General features: G+C 45.5%; 2 protein-coding genes across 6 annotated transcripts; one reads left to right on the forward strand and one right to left on the reverse strand.

Moving 5' to 3' along the window:
- Positions 1–1925: 1925 nt before the first annotated feature.
- On the reverse strand, positions 1926–19595 carry LOC110091468 (uncharacterized). 5 transcript variants are annotated; one of them, XM_078388526.1, is made up of 5 exons: positions 19460–19595; positions 17809–17894; positions 7158–7243; positions 5982–6105; positions 1926–4287 (listed from the first exon to the last, which is right to left on the reverse strand). In XM_078388526.1, exons 2-5 carry the CDS (start codon positions 17837–17839, stop codon positions 2453–2455), a joined length of 2076 nt encoding a protein of 691 aa, XP_078244652.1. In that variant the 5' UTR covers positions 17840–17894; positions 19460–19595; the 3' UTR covers positions 1926–2452. The 5 variants fall into 5 exon arrangements, with proteins under 5 accessions (XP_078244652.1, XP_078244651.1, XP_072844910.2 ...); XM_078388525.1 differs by lacking the exons at positions 17809–17894; positions 19460–19595 and adding exons at positions 7370–7389; positions 8810–8892; XM_072988809.2 differs by lacking the exons at positions 17809–17894; positions 19460–19595 and adding an exon at positions 8810–8945.
- On the forward strand, positions 11014–17670 carry LOC144587544 (uncharacterized). The gene is made up of 5 exons (XM_078388613.1): positions 11014–11195; positions 12367–12450; positions 12870–12993; positions 15233–15328; positions 16880–17670. Exons 2-5 carry the CDS (start codon positions 12376–12378, stop codon positions 17653–17655), a joined length of 1071 nt encoding a protein of 356 aa, XP_078244739.1. The 5' UTR covers positions 11014–11195; positions 12367–12375; the 3' UTR covers positions 17656–17670.
- Positions 19596–20652: the final 1057 nt, after the last annotated feature.

The following is a 20652-nucleotide window of genomic DNA, read 5'->3' on the forward strand; positions in this document are numbered from 1 at the left end:
ATACAGGAACCCAAATGGGAAGAACCTGGGGGGGGGGGGCTTGCAGACTTCCCTAGCTGTAAACATTAATGGAGATAACACAAGGTTCCACTGCACGAGGCAGTTTTGTGCTAGTTTCCATAACATGGCCTTAAGGGTTTTGTTAAAATGCTCTACCAACCCATTGGACTAGGGTTGGTGAACTGAGGTCTAGAGCAGGCAGATGTCCAACAGCTTCCACATTTCCTGCAGTGTCTGGCTAAGGAAATTGGTGCCAATGCATAAGAGCTTTCGGGAAACCTCAAACACCCCTGGGACTGTAGTGCAGTGGTTCTTAACCTTTGTTACTCGGATGCTTTTGAACTGCAACTCCCAGAAACCCGTCAGGACAGCTGGTGGTGAAGGCTTCTGGGAGTTGCAGTCCAAAACTCCTGAGTAACCCAAGGTTAAGAACCAGTGCTGTAGTGGAACATATGGCAACTGCCTCTGGGTAGGAAATGGCGTAGTCTAGAATATGCATATGTATGCCTGCAAAGGGATCCATTCTGTCCAAGGCTATCTTCTCAAAGGGCTTACCACTAGCAATGGGAACTAGTGAGGCACCGGCCCCAATTTGGGCGGTGCTTTTTTGCAAGCTGGACAAGACCAGCGATAACATTGTATTTGGGAGTAAAGCCTCTGGCTTTTCTTCAGCCACAAGGTGTCCAGCCAGCAGGCAATCATGGGCAAGCTTCGTAACGGGCAGCATCCTGGGGGGTCCAATGTATCTACTACCTCTTTGGCTAATCTCATACGGCAGGGAGACAACACCAAGGCCCACTGTTCTTTGGCCCATTCCATGAGAACAAACAGGCTTGTTGCCCAGGGCCATCTTCTGGACCCAAACAGGCCGGGGCCCTTGGATCCAGGAGGGGTGAACAGTGGCAGCAGACATGGCCTATAGAAGCTCAGTCATTTGTTGGTGGCCCACCAGGACTTGATTGACCAATACGCATTGTTGCTCTGCCATCTGCCAGATCAGGTGCTCTTGCCTCCCAGTGGCAAACCTGGGGCTTGGGAAGAAGCTCCACGTTGGGCACCAGTGAGACCAGTCCCTGCACCTCTTTCCATGAAGACGCTAGAAGTGTTAACAGAAACAGGCTCTTTTATTGTAGAAACTCAAGGGGAACAGAGCCAATGTGGTCAAATAAACAAAATGCATGCAGTTCCATTGGCACCAGGGAGTTAACTGTATTCCCAAAAAGAAATGAATCATCATCATGGAATAGTGAAGTTGGAAGGGGTGTTTAAGGCCATCAAGTCCAACCCCCTGCTCAATGCAGGAATACAGATCAAAGGATATCTGCCAGGTGATTGTCTAAGTTTTCTTGAATGCCTCCAGTGTTGGCGCACTCACCACCTCTCAAGGTCATTGGTTCCGCTGTCATACTGCTCTAACAGTTAGGAGGTTTTTCCTGATATTCAATTGAAATCTGGCTTCTTGTAACTGGAGCCCATTGTTGCGCATTCTGCCCTCTGGGATGATCGAGAACAGATCCTGTCCCTTCTCTGAATGACAGCCTTTCAAGTATTTGAAAAATGCTATCATATCACTCCTCTGTCTTCTTTTCTTGTGGCTAAACCTGCCTAGTTCTTTCAGTCTATCCTCCCAGAGCTTGGTTTCCAGCCCCCTGATCATCCTTGTTGTCCTCCTCTGAACTTGTAACATGAAACATGCAAAAAAAAAAGAAAGAAAAAAAGAAAAAAAAGAAAAAAGAACTGTTCTACTTGCAAATCACATTTCTGCACTATGTCCTCTCAAATGTCCCATCAAGTCACTTTGGCTAGGGATATCCTTAAACATTTAATGCGACAAGAAATTACTCTGAGTTTTCCTGTTTTCCAATTGCAAAAGTGTGACCTACAAGACTGAAGACTTTGCAAAAGCTAAAGAAATATTATTCAGAGTCATTCAAATATTTATTCACTTTAGAAATGAACCACTATAATATTTAAGCAGAAATCATGTTTTAAAAAAATCCACTTAGGAGGGGGGGGGGAAGGAAAAGACAGGGTACACATTCAGTCCTAAAGGCAGTGTATCCTAAAACTTACAAGTAAGACAAAAAGAAGAGGCTAGAGTCCAAATCGGATTTTGGCTTCTGTTCAGGTGTGGTGGGGAACCATGTAGGTCTCCAGATGTGGTCGGATTCTAGCTCCTATCAATCCCAGCCAGCTTTGGCAATACTAAAGAATTGGGAGAGTAGTAGTGTAGTAATATCTAGAGGTTTGCAGATCTCATCTGGATTACAATTGTCCAATCCTCCTCCTTTCTAGTTATTTTTGCAGTTACTGTATGAAGGGAGCATTCATGTATGTAACTTCTTTCCTTTGTGAGTTCTTGAATGCCACCTAAGGAGCCACTTTCCCATATTGTATGCATTTATGTAGTTTCTCTCCTGTGTAAATATTTTGATGTTGCCTAAAGATCCATTTATGACAGAAGCTCATTCCACCCGCCATGCATTTTTATGTTTGCTCTCGTGTGGACATTTTGATGGAGCGCTACGGACTGCTTCTGACTGAACATTTTTCCACACTCCAAACATTTATATGGTTTCTCCCCTGTATGAGTTCTTTGATGCCGCCAAAGATTCCCTTTCTGACTGAAGCTCTTTCCACACTCCACACATTTATAAGGCTTCTCCCCTGTGTGAGTTCTCTGATGGGCAGTAAGAGACCCACTATGACTGAAACTCTTTCCACACTCCATACATTTATGTATTTTGTCCCTTGTGTGGGTCCTCTGATGCAGCTGAAGTTCCCATTTCTGATGAAAGGTCTTTCCACACTCCATACATTTATATAGTTTCTCCCCTGTGTGAGTTCTTTGATGCAGCTGGAGTTCCCATTTCTGATGGAAGCTCTTTCCACACTCCTTGCATATATACAACTTCTCTCCTGTGTGAGTTCTTTCATGCAGCCTAAGATTGCCTTTCCGATTGAAGGTCTTTCCACACTCAATGCAGGTATACGATTTCTCTCCTGCATGAGTCCTCTGATGCTGAAAAAGGTTCCCTTTCCTATTGAAGCTTTTCCCACACTCTCTACATTTATACGGCTTCTGCCCTGTATGAATATTTTTATGCTGTTTAAAGGACCCTTTTGAACTGAAGATTTTACCACACTCTATGCATTTATATGGCTTATCCCCAGTGTGAAACCTTTGGTGCAGTCTTAGGCAACCTTTCCGACTGAACCCCTTTCCACATTCTATGCATTTATATGGCTTTTCCCCTGTGTGAGTTCTTTGATGCAGTTGAAGCCCCCATTTCTGACGGAAGCTTTTTCCACACTCTATGCATTTATATGGCTTTTCACCTGTGTGAGTTCTTTGATGCAAGCGGAGACCCCATTTCTGACGGAAGCTCTTTCCACATTCCACGCATTTATATGGCTTCTCTCCTGTGTGAGTTCTTTGGTGCAACCGAAGACCCCATTTCTGACGGAAGCTCTTTCCACACTCCATGCATTTATATGGTTTCTCACCTGTGTGAGTTTTTTGATGATAGCTAAGATTCCCTTTCTGACTGAAGCTCTTTCCACATTCCATACATTTATATGGTTTCTCACCTGTGTGAGTTCTCTGATGGCGTCTAAGGTCCCCTTTCTGAAGGAAGCACTTTCCGCATTCTATGCACTTACAAAGCTTTTCTTCTATATGAATATTTTTATGCTGCTTAAAGTGCTCTTTCCAACTAAAACTCATTCCACATTCCACACATGTATATGGTTTATCCCCTGTGTGCATACCTTCATGCAGCCTAAGGTCCTCCTTCTGACTAAACCTCTTGGCACACTCCATGCATTTATATGGTTTCAATCCTGAGTGAATGCTTTGATACAGCCTAAGACCCCTTTTCTGACTGAAACCCTTTCTACATTGCAAGCCTTTAAATGGCTTCCCTACTCTCTTAGTTCTTTGATGTAAAGCAGGACTAGAACTAAAAATGAAGCTCTTCTCGCATACCACACATTTACACGGCTTCTCCCCTTTGCTGCTGCTTTGATCAGAAAAATTGCTGAAATATTTTCCAGGGTCCATGCCTTGACACCATTTTGATCCTGAGTGGATTAAGCCGTATCCTTTTGATTTACAATCCCCATCCTGAGAAATGGAGGATTTTCTTTTTCCTTCCCTGGGCCGCTCGTGCATATCAGTCTTTCTTCCCTCTGGATTCCCAAATCTCTCTCTTCCTTCCTCAGGCTCCTTAACTTTGCATGGCGCAATGAATAGCTTCTGGAAGTTCTCATCCTCTTGATGATCACCTAAATTTGGGAGAGAAACACAGACTTCATCTCCTGTTATAGAATTTCAGGGAAAGCTACGAATATTAACTTGAGCGTGAATTATTCACTCTTTTTTTTTTTAGCTGTCTAAGGGATTATCACTTTTTTTCCTCCCTGTGCCCTCTGCTGCAACCAGATCTTGTTTTTCTATAGCCTGTAACTTTCATAAGGGGCAGATATTCCTTTCTATATAGTATCCTATTTGTCTTTACTGGGCATTGAAGACAGTGGAAACAGAACTTTAACCAGACTTTGAGAAAGACAAAGAAATATGAACTGGAAAAGCTCACTAATACTCGAGTGCCATCCCTAGCTATTCCCCATAGTCACCACTAGCAGCAGCAGCCCCATGCATGCGGTACTCCTCCCAAGATGCACAGCCAAAGTCTGTACAGACATAGCTGGGCTCATCTGGGTAACATAGTACAGGAGGAGGAAGACCAGTTAACCAACACAGGGAATAGTGTCCATGGGAACCTTGCTGTGGGGCCATTTGCCCCTGTGATGTCCTCTAGGAAGGCACCTTGAAGACTGGCCACCACAGGGACACCCAAAGGGATTCGCGGTCCCTTCTGCACCACACTACGTGATGGGGCTCTGCCTGTCAGAACATCCACATGCAGGAATTGGAGGTGCGTCAGGCACCAGTTTGGTCATAAGGGGGCTGTCCTGTTGGTTCCTGAAGCTTGCTGCCAGGCATGACCTTTATCTGGGGTCGGGGCAGCTCAGTAGCCCCAGTTTTACTCTGTGTCCCAGTAAGCTTCCAGTATATTGCTAGCTTCCTCAAGGGAGCCAAGCTGAACCTTGGCTATCCAACTCCAGAGACCGGGCAAAGCTATGTTTTTTTTATTAGGCCACACCTCTTTTTATATACATGTAAATGTAACATTCAAATTCCCTTGTGTACAATCTTCAGAACGCTGGTATCTGGAAGTATAAATTGTAATCTCTTCCCACGGAACATCTGGATTGAAACCTGAAACCTCTCACGAGGTGATGGTTAGGGGAACCTACACACAGCCCGTACATTTAAATTGTACTTAAATGGAAGGCACCAGGCTGAAAACGCTGAAAACCACATACTCCACTATCTTGTTAGTGATTCTGGTGGGTTTTAGTCATCTGGCTGGATAGGTGTGCATCTTACATGTCCCTGCTCGGGGATGCAGGCTTCCCTTTAGGCAAAGGTCTTGGAACCGATGATGGTAGGCTTCCCCCCCCCCCCCCGCGCAGCCAAACCTAGCAGAGCTAGGCAGCAGGCCAGGATCCAGAGCAGCTGGCGACTGGAGGCAGATCCGGAGTGGGGTCTGGAGACACCTCTGTGCTTGGGATTCCCCCTTCTGCCTCTTTTCCCTCTCTTTTCCCGCCACCTCCGCTTCTGCTGCCACTGCCCACCCCCCACCCCGATTTTGGGCACTCAGGCTCAAAAAGGTTCGCTGACACTGGTATAGGGGATGCAACTGTACCCTGTAAACATACCAGACAGAATTCCCTTTTCTGCTGTGCTTTACAAGGCCCTACACCATGTGGAAATGCTGTACTACAGATTGTTGAGCAGATTCAGTGTTGGCTGATCAGACACCCAGGGGCAATTCTGTGATCTTCCCACTAAGAAAGATATCTACAAGACCTTCAGCCATGCTGGCCACTGACATGAAATTCTGTAAACTTACCCAGAGAGGCAACCATCCTGTAGATCTCCTGCATGACTTCTTTATACAGGGCTCTTTGGCCTGGATCTAGGAGATCCCACTCCTGTCGGGTGAAATACACAGCCACCTCCTCAAAAGACATGTGCTGCCAGAAAAAAAGGGAAAGACATTACTTCTCAGGTAGGTATATTTAGGTAGTATCCTAAATATACAGCCAAACTCCAGCACTGCAATGACAAGCCTTAACAAGCTGGCTTTGCAAATATTTTTCTTCCTTTACTCTTTCTTCGTAGAACTCATGATGTCATGAGAAATTTTGGAAAGTTTCCACATGGTCACTGTTGCAACTGAAGTAATGAAAGCAAAAATACAGTGGTGCCTCAACTTACGATCATAATCCGTTCCAGAAGATGGGCATAACTCGAAATGGTCGTAAGTCGAAGCACCATTTCCCACTGAAATGCACTGGTACGTGATTAATCCATTCAAGAAAAAGAAAAATACAAAAAAATACAAAATAAAAATAAAACATTGCAAACCCCATAGGAATGTGCTGGGGCCGAAAAACAAACACACCAAAACAACAAAAAACACAGTCAGACCTAGTGGAACGCCATGGGGCTTGGAAAAAAAAACAACTCCCCCACACAGCCAGCATCAGCAGAACGCCATGGGGCTGGGGAAAAACAAACAACCCCCCCCCCCACACACACACACAGCCAGCCACAGTGGAACGCCATGGGGCTGGGAAAAAACAAACCCCCCCACACACAGCCAGCCCAAACGGGATGGGGCTAGGAAAAAACCCACACCAAAACACAAAACATCACAGCACAGAAACATAACACCCCCCCCAACCCAAACTGCAAAACAAAGTAAATGGACTTACTCAGGAGCAGAAAGCAGCTCCAGGCAGTCTGAAGCCTCCTCCGACGCACACACTCTAACCGTTGGGGCAGGCGAAGCCGCCTCTTCGCCTACCAACGGGTTAGCAAACCTGAATTTCCCCACCTTTTTTCTCTGCCTCTTTTGATCGCAACTTGAAACTCCAGCCGCAAGTCCCGACATACGAAATGGTCGTATGTCGGGATGATCGTAAATCGAGGCACCACTGGATTCTTTCATGATTCCTCTCAGTAACAAGTATTAGAGCACCGAGGCTGCTTCTGCATCTCTCCCTGATACTCCTTTCCTTACCTGAGACAGAGGTACGGCCATTCTTTCCCATCCACAGCACAGAGGTGATGATTTAAAGCCTGCTTCTGCTGCCTGCATTCTGCTGCCTGCAAGGTAGAGAAAGGCAGTGTAAGCTGGGTTACCTCAGAGATTCCTGCAGTTCCTACTGTGATGCCTGAGAAACATGTGACGGAAGAAGCTGGCAAGTGATGTCTCTCAGGTGCAGCACCCACCTGTGTTGTCATTCTGCTGCCTGCAAGATAGAGAAAGGTAGCAAAAGCTTGGCCAAATGTGCAGTTGTACTTGTTGTAAAATCTATGGCACACTAAAATACACAGTTTGTACTTTTTTGGCATTAATGTTCATGATACAATACAGTGGGGCATTACTCAGATAATACAGTATGCATCACATTGAGAGATGTGGCATATGCCAAGCAGGAAAAAAAATCAACATACTGGAATCCCATGTTTATTTATTTATTTATACCCTGGCCATCTGGTCTACTCTGGTCACCCAACAGGAGGAAATTGACATAAAAATATCTGTCTGAGGTAGTTCCCGTTTGGCACTGAACCACACATCCTCCACTCCAGTTCACCTAGAAAATGTGCACATCTTTCACAACCAGTAACTATTCCCAGAGGTTTGTTTCTCTCTTTCCTCCTGTCTGACAGATCCAAAATCCCAGCTGGGTCCACAGTCAGCCTGACTTAAAGCTCTTACAGTACCGCTCCTCCTCCTTCAGTCTTGGGGAATTTTTGTTTGACGGGATGTTTGTATTACCGGCATTACATGTTCCTTATCATTTTTGTTGTACTCCTCTATGTTTAATGGACATTGGGGAGAAATGAGACGCAAGGAGGTAGATTTTTAGTACCGACCCCCATGAGTAGACACAAGTTTATTCCTAGTTCCCTGGCAGGAACCTTTTCGAAACCCCTGCGCTCTCTCTCTCGCCTCCGGGGAACCCGGCAGGGATCCTTCCCGGTCACAGCGATCTTCAAGGGCCCCGATCCCTTCCAGGACAAACGCCACCGGCAGAGGCGGCTGTTCCCCCCCCCACCCTTCCCACCACCTACCTCTCCACACGCACCTGAAAGCTTGCTTAGCGCCTTCCTACCCAGGGAAGGATCTTGGTAGGAAGACGGAGCCATTTGAGGAAGGAGACAAAAATGCCTTTTCCAGGCTGTGCTCGTTAAACCTTCCAGCAGCAGAAAGCCTTTATAATTTTTTTTCTTACAGGCTTTTTTGCCTCTTCCCAATACAAACGCCACAGGCACAGATAGCTATTCGCCCTCCCAAGCCTACAATTCTCCCCCCCCCCGCACCCCCAAAGGCGATTTCCTTTCTATTCTAGGGGCTGGCAGGAAGCTTTTGCAGAATGGTTGGGGGGGAATTTGGGGAGAAAGGGAAAGGTTTTTCCAGGGTATTTTCGGACTCCCCAGCAGCAACCCTCCCCCCTTTTTTTTTTAGGAGGAGAGCTTCCAAAACCGACCCGAAACACAAAAACACAAAAACCCAGGAGCCCAGCGTTTGCCCCCAGGATTTTAAGGAAGGAGCTCCCTGGGGGAAGGATCCCAAGAGAGAAGGTGCCTTCTCGAGAACATCCACAGGCTTCTTTGTTGTTGTTGTTTTTTTGCTCCCTTCCCCCCCCCCCCATCCCTTCCTACCTCTCCGTCCTCTTTCCTCCCTGCAGAGAAATCATCCTCCTCTTTCCTTCCCGGAAGGAGTTGGCGAGGCTTATTTTCTTCCCCCTCCTTCACACGTCCTGCCTCCCTAGGAATTTAGTTCCCATTCAAATACAGGAGCAGGTGATCGCTTTAATTGACCAGTAAGAATATAAACACACACACGCACACACAGACAGGCAGACACACACGAATCGCTAGCTTTCGCTGATCCATCTGTTTATTTGGTGTAAGGACAGCCCTTTCAGTAATTTTGTTCCGTACCTGGCTGAACCTAATCACGCCCTTGAGGAGATTGCATCACATATCTTTGGCTCACGCATCAATTGATTTTGCAAAATAGAAAGATTCTGATCCAGGCTGAAAACTGCCGATATAGCCTCTTGGGGGGAGTCTGAGACCAGAGAATGGCGGTGTCGCCTTAGGGAGGAGAAGGAGGCGATTGCGAGGGAGACTGAGGTGTGTTGGACATGGCATCTGGAGGAGCTCCGAAAGATGGGCCACTACCTGGACCGTGGGACGCCCGATCCAGAGAGGAATCCCCGTTACAGGGATGGTCAGGGGACGAAGAAACCCTTCTGTTACTGAGTCGGGAAGTAACTGAGGTAAATGGCAAGGAGCCAGAGAAAGTTTTGGCAGGACCTTGGGACTTGAAGGATATAAACCTATTTGAAACCGCTACGCATTCACCCTTGAGGGAACCATTGTTCTTTCAAGAGACATTTGCACCAAAACCTTTAGATGATAATGTTCAGTTTCCCGAGTTAATAAATGGAGACCACTTTATTGAAACTTCCAATGACTCCTGGTTTATTTCAAAAGAAGGAGGCCCTGATATCCAAACCTTTACAGCAGTGGTTCTTAACCTTTTTGAAAGAAACGCCCCCTTGAGCCATTGAGGAAGTTATCATCGCCCCCCTCCCCACGGTGATGATATCTTATTTATTTATTTATTTATTTATTTATTTATTTATTTCTTTATTTCTTTATTTATTTATTTATTTATTTATTTATTACACTTAAATCCAATGACCCCTGAAAACAAAATTCAATTCCAAGAAAATGAAATGCCCCCAAAAAGTAACATTTAATGATTTAGTTGCAAGCGAATTTTAAGACTCAAAAAGAAATATAAAAAGGGCATAAAAACAAACCGCAATGCAGGAACTAAAAATTTCAAGATGAAAACTCTGAAACTAAATTAAGATTGGAGGAAAATATATATTCATGCACATTGTAAAAAGGCTGCAGCCATCTTCACAGGTTTGACTTGCTCCAGCGCCCCCCTACCGCCCCCCTTCTGCTTCAGCGCCCCCACACCGCCCCTTTTCATTCTACTGCCCCCCTGAAAAATGAAATCGCCCCCTGGGAGGCATTATCGCCCACGTTAAGAACCACTGCTTTACAGGAGGGCTTGTCCATGTCCTGTCATGGAAAATGGTTCACACTGAGGAAACACAGGGAAAGGCTTTCTCGGCTGTAGCACCCCAGATGCAGCTGAGAAAGCCTTCCTGCATGCCAGGGTGTAAAGCAGGTGCCACTTCCTTGCCTAGACTAGTAATGTGGCCATTCCACTCAGCTGGAACCTTTGTGCTTAAAAGTTTGTGTGGAGTTGCATATAATAAATTTAGAGAGACAGGTCTGAATGACAGGAAAATATGAAAGTCTGAGAAATAAGAGAACTGGAAAGACTGGGAGAAAAAGAAGTCATCAGGCAAAAACCTTTATCTTCAGGAGAAAAGTGGAGTATACTGTAAATCAAGGAAGCAAGCAGTTAAAACTATGCCTCAGATTGATAATTTAATCCTAAAAAGAGAGTAGGATTGCAAAACCTCTGAGGAGGAATTAAAGAGCCCCCAAACGCTGTAGCCTTTCCTCGTAAAGGAGGTGCCCCAGTCCAGTCAGGTGAAGGAAAACACCCTCGCTTACTCATCCCAAAAGAGGTTAAAGGAACAGAGTCTTATGTTCCTAGAGAGGCAGGACGTATGGAAGATGGGGAAGAAAATAATCAACGCACTTCCTTTAGTCTCCCGGGGCAAAAAAGGTTAAAGGAACAGAGTCTTACGTTCCTAGAGAGGCAGGACGTATGGAAGATGGGGAAGAAAATAATCAATGCACTTCCTTTAGTCTCCCGGGGTAAAAAAGGTTAAAGGAACGGAGTCTTATGTTCCTAGAGAGGCAGGACGTATGGAAGATGGGGAAGAAAATAATCAGTGCACCTCCTTTAATCTCCCGGGAAGGGAAGGTGCGGGGAGGGCTCCCCGGACTCCCACCCCCTTCTTCCCTTTCGGGATGGTTGCTGCCCCCCCCCCGATCCATCCGATCCTGCTGTAACCACCGGCCTCCTGTTTGTCTCCAAAGGGGCCAGGTTGGTCGGGGCTTCTCCTCCTCCTCGCTCTGCCTGGGGACCGTGAGAGGGAGGCGGGGAGAGGGAAAGACCCCCTCCAGAGAAGGGGGTCCGCCTCCCCCTGGAGAAGTTTCCTGGGGGGGGGTTTACCAAGAGGCGCCGTTCTTCCCGCACACACACAAACAAACAAACACACACACACACACCCCCCAAGAGGGGAGACTCTTTCCTTCGAGGTGGGAAGAGGGAGGCTGGGGTGCTGATGTGAAATCCGGGAGACCAGCGAGGGCTTCTCCTGGGGGGGGCTCTCAGAGCATCTCCCCCCCCCTAAGCTGAACAGCCTGACTATTATACCAGTTGCTTCTCCAAGGCAGAGCAGAAGGTGAACCTCTGCAAAGCCATGTTTGGGGGTGGCCAGGAGTGCTTTTGCACCCTGAACAGCAGTGCGCCAGCTGCTCCCTGTCCTGGAGAGGTCTGGTCTGGCCTCGGTTGCCCATGCCTTAATTACATCCCAGCTGGATTACTGTAACACGTTGTTCTTGGGGTTGCCTCTGGAAAGTGTAAAGAAACATCAATGAGTCCAAACATCAGCGGGTCCAAAACAGAGCGCTGAGTTGGGCTTGTTACAGGGATCACATAACTTGCCTGTCACAGCTGCTCCATTGGTTGCCAATCCATTTCTGGGCACAATTCAAAGGGCTGGTTCATAGAGCCTGAAATGGTTTGGGTCCAAGCTATCTTAAAGACTGTATTTCCCATTATGAGTCTGCTTTTGGGCTAAGATCATCAGGAGAGGTCTTTATTTCAGTTCCACCACCTTCACAGGTGCATTTGGTGAGGACAGAGGAATGGGCCTTTTCTCTTGCTGTTCTGAGAGTTTGATGCTCGCTCCCACAAGAGGCCAAGAGGCAAAGACAGTTATCTTCAGGCAAGCCTTCCCTCAGTGGCTGGCTGCTTGAGTGGAGTTTGTAAATGGATTGTTATGCCTCTGTGTTTTGAATATTGCTTTTGTTTACCATTTCTCATAGTGGTATTTGATTGATCTTTTAAAATATATGTATTGCTTTTAGCTTTAAACGTTTTAATGATGTAAGCTGCCTTGGGTCCTTTTTAAGGAGAAAGGGAGAATTATATATATCTGGCCCATGGATCATACATAGCTTTGTTTATGCCTCCCATGTTTTGCCCATAGGAATAAGCAATGGCATCAGAGATGCAGGCTGGATTGCCTCTTCTGGATGTTGGGGTGGAAAAGATAAGCTCACAGACTCCTCAGGTAAGAGAGGTCTCATCAGAGGGAGATAAAGGGGCAGCCTTACTACTTCCCACTGGTTTGACATTTGAAATGTGGATGATTATTATTACTACTACTACTGATTCTATTTCAATATTTTTAAGACTGAAAATGATTGTAGCAATGAAAATAGCTTGGAAATGTAAAGCAAGTATAGAAAGCAGCTGTAATATAACTTCCTGTCAGTAATATCTAATTTTAGGGATAATTAATTGGCATAATGCTGACATTTGAAAATGAAAAGTTAAAAGCGGCCTCTGTTCTACTTGGAGAATGATCTTTATGCTGTGAATTGTTTCTGTATTTCTCATATGACATCTTGATTTGTGGACTAATCAGATTGACTACAATCACAGATTAGGAGACTTTCAGAGTAGAAAACGTGTCCTTTCTATCTTCAGCTGGTGTCCTTTGAGGAGGTGGCTGTGTATTTCATGAAGGGAGAATGGGACCTCCTGGATCCAGGACAAAGAGCTTTGTACAAGGAGGTCATGTTGGAGAACTACAGGAATGTGGTCCTGCTGGGTAAGAAGGCTTTTTTTTCGATCAAGAAGAGGTCAAAAGAATGGATTGTTACTCCCTGGAACTTGGTTTTGAGGTGGGCAAGGCCCTTGACTGGGTTCACACAACCACCTGTTGATTTGATACTATCTTTTCGTAGTGTATAAAAGATTTCCCCAACCCCTGGTCCATGTCTCGGTACTGGTCTGTGGCCTGAGCTGGATCAGGCCACGGAGACAGACCCCACCCCCGCACGCACTCCACCCCCGCAGAGCCCCTTTGTGCATGCAGGCCCGTGCGAGTGCTCCACCACCCCTTCGCGCATGCTCACAAGTGCCCCTGAGTGCCGCACTGCCCTTCGTGCATGCGGCCAAGCGAGCACCCGCACGAGCACCCTTCATGCATGCGCATGAGTGCGACGATTTCCCCACCTTCCCCAACCGGTCCGTGGGGTTAAAAAGATCGGGGACTCCTGGTACATAACATCTACCACAGACATGATGGTTAGCCTAGTCCAGAAGGTGATAAATTTCTCTATGGGACAGAATGGGGTCCAGTTATGCTTAGGGAAGGATTTGGAAGACCAATTCCTGGATGAACCTTTTTTGGACCCATAAATGGTCTTTTCCCTGCCAGGCAAAGGCAATTTTCTTTACTTCGATATTTAAACTTTAAGAATCATTTAAGATTATTGAAGATCTTCCAATAGTTGGCATGTGTATTTTGCAGCTAATTAAGTTTGATGAAGTTCATGTTTTAATTTTTGTTAATTAACGGTGCTCAAGTCATGCAGCAGATTAAGAAATATAGAGAACAAATATTTGATATTTTGTAGATAAACATAGATTATTAGATTGTTGTAGGTTTTTCGGGATGTTTGGCCATATTCTGGAGGTTTTTCTTCCTAACATTTCACCAGTCTCTGTGCCTGGCATCTTCAGAGGACAGGAATTAGAACCTACAACAACCATTGGATCCCGGCTGTGAATTGAGAGATTTCATTGGTGTTTTGTATTTGATTGGGTATCTTAATCAGCAACAAGTTGTGTCAATCAACAGGCTTCTGATCAGTCCCTCTCTCTGATGCTTGGTGTCATTCCAGGTAGAATACCTCTGGCAAAAAGACAGAGGTGCTCCTCGTTGGTCAAAAGGCAGATCAGAGAATACAGTATCAGGGCATGTTGGAAGAGGTGACACAGCTAGTGCGCCAAATATGCCTGTTCCTAGAAATGTCTGATCTTTCCAAAGTGACACATGCCTTACTTACATCCAGTTTGGCTCCCCTAAATATCTATTTGGAAGATGGGCCATCTCAGATTGGCATAGCCAGAACACTTCTGCACTCTTTTTATATTGTCCCTTCACAGTCAGTTTTAGAAAATTGAACGTTGAGAGTTTCTATTCCATCCCATGGCATGTGTGGGTCAAGGTAGCTCAGAGTTTTATTCTATTCTCCTTGCTTCCTAAGATCTCCAAGAGACATCTGGGGAAGTCATCAGTTCATCAATTGTGTGTGCTTCTGTTTCTCCTTTTCTCTCCGGTTAACCCGGGAGAAATTAGCCTGTGCCTAAGGCAGGGCCTCGCTTGCAGATCCCAAAGACTGTGTTCAGGCAGTCCAAGGTTTAGAATAAAGAGTAGATATTCTTGATGATGGCAGTTCACGTCAGAATCAGAAGGCAGTCCCAAGGTCTAATTTGGGAAATTGCAACCAAAAGGCGGGGGGGAGGGGCTGTAGATGGGCAACACGGAGTAAGAATGAGAAAACAGTTGAGGTTCAGAGTGACAGGAGTCATAGGAGCAGACCAGAGCTAGATCCAGCACATGATGTTGCTTTGCCACAACTTTCTTTAGCAGTATCTCTTCCTTTGCCTTGAAGACCCAGGGTGAGTTCGAATGGCCTGTCTTTCAGTGCCCAGTGGGCCAGGAGGTTCAGACTGGTCTTCAAAGCAGGAAGCTTCCACACAGTACCTAAAAGATCTTATGTCATTGGTTTAACTTTTGTAGGAGTGTAGATTGCAACGAAGAAATGAAAAGGAAAGAACCCAGCCACTATAAGGGGCTGGTTCCTTCATGGTGACAAATTGTACTGAGCCTGTTCTGTACAAAGTTGTTACATGTAACCCAGGATTGGATTTGAAGTCTAATGATACTGCTGCTTCTAATCTATCTTGCGTAAAAAAACTAGATTAACAGCTGAGCAGTAAATGTATATATTTGTAGAATTATACCATCACTAGCCTCTCTCTCTCTCTTTTTTCCAAAGCCATTCCCAAACCAGACCTCATCTTCTCACTGGAAGAAGGAGATGATCCGTTTATCCAAGACTCTGAGGAGCAAAAGAGAGTGGGAGGTTGCTTTGGTATGTATTGTGGGACTTTTGGACAGCCTCAAGCTTCCCGTTTGTGAGGGGGAGGACTCTTTCAGAAAGTATGTTGAGTCCACCAGCAGTATTGGGCATGTTTAGCCTTGAGAAAAGAAGACAGAGGGGAGATCTGAGAGCAGTTTTCAAATACTTGAAAGGCTGTCATACAAAGGAGGAGGGGGCTAGATCTGTTCTCGATCATCCCAGGGTGCTCAAGTTACAGCAAACCAGATTTTGATTGAATATCAGGAAATACTTCCTAACTGTTAGAGCAGTAAGACAAGGGAACCAATTATCTGGAGAGGTGGTGAGTGCGCTAACACTGGAGGCATTCAAGAGAAACTTAGACAACTACCTGGGAGATATCCTTTGATTTGTATTCTTGCATCGAGCAGGGGGTTGGACTTGATGGCCTGTTAATGATGACCTATTTCCTTGTGCGCTATAACCAATGTTGTATAGGTCTTGTGAAACCTGACACACCAAGGTCTTTGCTTTTTCTGCACTAACCTCCAAGAGCAATTGTTCAGCAGCCCCATGTACCTGTCTCTGTTTTTAACCTTTATAAAGTACTAGTATCAAATACTGCTTTTACAGGAAGACATTTAATCTTTGTAATAATCTTGGAGCTGCAGATCTGGAAGGGACCCTTGTGGATCTTCGAGTCCAAGCCCTAGCAAAGAGACACGGTGGGGAATCAAACTCCCTACCTCTGGCTCCACAGCCAGATACCCAAGCCATTGAGCTATCCTTTGTCTTGGTCTCTGCAACAGACAACGCTTCTTACGTTTTCCCCTCTCAACTACCTTGGGCAAGAATGTTCCACTGTGGCCACCCTGTTTCCTGTTTTTTTGATCTTGAATTTCCTTTCTGCCCTTTTTGGACAGCACACCCAGCATTGGCCTTGCTGAACAACCTCATGTCCTAAATCCCGAGTGCCTGTGGAGTGACCCTTGTTGAGGTTTGAGAGGCTTATTTTTGTATGCCATCATTTTATTTCTGATTGAAGGTTACATTTGAATTAGTGTCCTCCAAAAAGTTGAATCATTAGCAGTCGTCCTTAGAACTCCTTTCCTTTCTGTTTAGAAGACCAGGTTAAAAATATACCTGACTTCACAAGAATAGATTTAGATGCTGGAGTTAAAGCAGTTCCAATCTGGACTAATGAAGAATTCCCAATACTGCAGCATTAAAGGCAATAGTGTACTTTTATGTCATATTTATGGCTCTCCCCTCCCCTATACCTGGCTGTAGTTCTCTTGTCCTTCCCTTTGGCTTGCACAGTCCTGTGGCAACAGATACCACTTGTGTATAACCAGTACTGAAAACACTCCCTCAGGTCGGTGTGTATTAAAACCAAATAGGATACAATTTAGAAATGAATTCAGTCATTCTTAGAGATAGAGCAAACAGAGAGGAAAACAGGATTGTTCTTGAGAAAGTGAAAAAAAGAAGATATCATTTGAACTCTGTTTTAGCCTTAAGATTCCACATCTCTCTAAAACTGTCTTGACAGGACGCTATTTCTCAATTTTTCCTCAAATTTAGGTGATGCGGAGGATGATGATTATTTCCACAAGCTGTCTCATGTTGCATGGGAAGACAAGGAACCAGAGGAACAAGGAGATCAAAGGGGAGCAAAAAATCAAATGCAAAACCAGTCAAGGAAAGAAAGGGAAAAAATCTCCACCTCTCAAGTGGCAGAGAGTGAATTGAAGAGACATGGTACAATCCAGTCAGGATCACAACAATATCAAGTCATGGGCTCTGGAAAACGTTTCAGTGACGGTGAAACATTTTCCGATAAAAGAAGACCCAAAGGGGAGAAGCCATGTAAATGTATGTTATGTGGCAAGAGTTTCATTCTTCTTTCCAGACTTGCTTTACATCAAAGAACTCACACAGGAGGGAAACCATATAAATCCCTGGACTGCAGAAAGGGCTTTAGTAAGAAATGGGTCCTTAGGCAACATCAGAGGAGTCACAAAGGGGAGAAGTCATATAACTGCATGGAGTGTGGGAAGCGCTTCAATGAGAAATGGGTTCTTATGTGGCATCAAAGTGTTCACACAGGACAGAAGCCGTATAAATGCATGGAATGTGAAAAAAGCTTTCGTAGCAAAGGTAACCTTAGGCAGCATCAACGAACTCACACAGGGGAGAAACCATATCAATGCATGGAGTGTGAAAAAAGCTTTAGTAGCAAAGGCAACCTTAGGCAGCATCAAATAACCCATCAAATAAGCCGCCTCTTCGCCTACCAACGGGTTAGCAAACCTGAATTTCCCCACCTTTTTTCTCTGCCTCTTTTGATCGCAACTTGAAACTCCAGCCGCAAGTCCCGACATACGAAATGGTCGTATGTCGGGATGATCGTAAATCGAGGCACCACTGGATTCTTTCATGATTCCTCTCAGTAACAAGTATTAGAGCACCGAGGCTGCTTCTGCATCTCTCCCTGATACTCCTTTCCTTACCTGAGACAGAGGTACGGCCATTCTTTCCCATCCACAGCACAGAGGTGATGATTTAAAGCCTGCTTCTGCTGCCTGCATTCTGCTGCCTGCAAGGTAGAGAAAGGCAGTGTAAGCTGGGTTACCTCAGAGATTCCTGCAGTTCCTACTGTGATGCCTGAGAAACATGTGACGGAAGAAGCTGGCAAGTGATGTCTCTCAGGTGCAGCACCCACCTGTGTTGTCATTCTGCTGCCTGCAAGATAGAGAAAGGTAGCAAAAGCTTGGCCAAATGTGCAGTTGTACTTGTTGTAAAATCTATGGCACACTAAAATACACAGTTTGTACTTTTTTGGCATTAATGTTCATGATACAATACAGTGGGGCATTACTCAGATAATACAGTATGCATCACATTGAGAGATGTGGCATATGCCAAGCAGGAAAAAAAATCAACATACTGGAATCCCATGTTTATTTATTTATTTATACCCTGGCCATCTGGTCTACTCTGGTCACCCAACAGGAGGAAATTGACATAAAAATATCTGTCTGAGGTAGTTCCCGTTTGGCACTGAACCACACATCCTCCACTCCAGTTCACCTAGAAAATGTGCACATCTTTCACAACCAGTAACTATTCCCAGAGGTTTGTTTCTCTCTTTCCTCCTGTCTGACAGATCCAAAATCCCAGCTGGGTCCACAGTCAGCCTGACTTAAAGCTCTTACAGTACCGCTCCTCCTCCTTCAGTCTTGGGGAATTTTTGTTTGACGGGATGTTTGTATTACCGGCATTACATGTTCCTTATCATTTTTGTTGTACTCCTCTATGTTTAATGGACATTGGGGAGAAATGAGACGCAAGGAGGTAGATTTTTAGTACCGACCCCCATGAGTAGACACAAGTTTATTCCTAGTTCCCTGGCAGGAACCTTTTCGAAACCCCTGCGCTCTCTCTCTCGCCTCCGGGGAACCCGGCAGGGATCCTTCCCGGTCACAGCGATCTTCAAGGGCCCCGATCCCTTCCAGGACAAACGCCACCGGCAGAGGCGGCTGTTCCCCCCCCCACCCTTCCCACCACCTACCTCTCCACACGCACCTGAAAGCTTGCTTAGCGCCTTCCTACCCAGGGAAGGATCTTGGTAGGAAGACGGAGCCATTTGAGGAAGGAGACAAAAATGCCTTTTCCAGGCTGTGCTCGTTAAACCTTCCAGCAGCAGAAAGCCTTTATAATTTTTTTTCTTACAGGCTTTTTTGCCTCTTCCCAATACAAACGCCACAGGCACAGATAGCTATTCGCCCTCCCAAGCCTACAATTCTCCCCCCCCCCGCACCCCCAAAGGCGATTTCCTTTCTATTCTAGGGGCTGGCAGGAAGCTTTTGCAGAATGGTTGGGGGGGAATTTGGGGAGAAAGGGAAAGGTTTTTCCAGGGTATTTTCGGACTCCCCAGCAGCAACCCTCCCCCCTTTTTTTTTTAGGAGGAGAGCTTCCAAAACCGACCCGAAACACAAAAACACAAAAACCCAGGAGCCCAGCGTTTGCCCCCAGGATTTTAAGGAAGGAGCTCCCTGGGGGAAGGATCCCAAGAGAGAAGGTGCCTTCTCGAGAACATCCACAGGCTTCTTTGTTGTTGTTGTTTTTTTGCTCCCTTCCCCCCCCCCCATCCCTTCCTACCTCTCCGTCCTCTTTCCTCCCTGCAGAGAAATCATCCTCCTCTTTCCTTCCCGGAAGGAGTTGGCGAGGCTTATTTTCTTCCCCCTCCTTCACACGTCCTGCCTCCCTAGGAATTTAGTTCCCATTCAAATACAGGAGCAGGTGATCGCTTTAATTGACCAGTAAGAATATAAACACACACACGCACACACAGACAGGCAGACACACACGAATCGCTAGCTTTCGCTGATCCATCTGTTTATTTGGTGTAAGGACAGCCCTTTCAGTAATTTTGTTCCGTACCTGGCTGAACCTAATCACGCCCTTGAGGAGATTGCATCACATATCTTTGGCTCACGCATCAATTGATTTTGCAAAATAGAAAGATTCTGATCCAGGCTGAAAACTGCCGATATAGCCTCTTGGGGGGAGTCTGAGACCAGAGAATGGCGGTGTCGCCTTAGGGAGGAGAAGGAGGCGATTGCGAGGGAGACTGAGGTGTGTTGGACATGGCATCTGGAGGAGCTCCGAAAGATGGGCCACTACCTGGACCGTGGGACGCCCGATCCAGAGAGGAATCCCCGTTACAGGGATGGTCAGGGGACGAAGAAACCCTTCTGTTACTGAGTCGGGAAGTAACTGAGGTAAATGGCAAGGAGCCAGAGAAAGTTTTGGCAGGACCTTGGGACTTGAAGGATATAAACCTATTTGAAACCGCTACGCATTCACCCTTGAGGGAACCATTGTTCTTTCAAGAGACATTTGCACCAAAACCTTTAGATGATAATGTTCAGTTTCCCGAGTTAATAAATGGAGACCACTTTATTGAAACTTCCAATGACTCCTGGTTTATTTCAAAAGAAGGAGGCCCTGATATCCAAACCTTTACAGCAGTGGTTCTTAACCTTTTTGAAAGAAACGCCCCCTTGAGCCATTGAGGAAGTTATCATCGCCCCCCTCCCCACGGTGATGATATCTTATTTATTTATTTATTTATTTATTTATTTATTTATTTCTTTATTTCTTTATTTATTTATTTATTTATTTATTTATTACACTTAAATCCAATGACCCCTGAAAACAAAATTCAATTCCAAGAAAATGAAATGCCCCCAAAAAGTAACATTTAATGATTTAGTTGCAAGCGAATTTTAAGACTCAAAAAGAAATATAAAAAGGGCATAAAAACAAACCGCAATGCAGGAACTAAAAAT

The sequence above is a fragment of the Pogona vitticeps genome, chromosome 2 (assembly GCF_051106095.1).
Source record: "Pogona vitticeps strain Pit_001003342236 chromosome 2, PviZW2.1, whole genome shotgun sequence".
Lineage (NCBI taxonomy): Eukaryota > Metazoa > Chordata > Lepidosauria > Squamata > Agamidae > Pogona > Pogona vitticeps.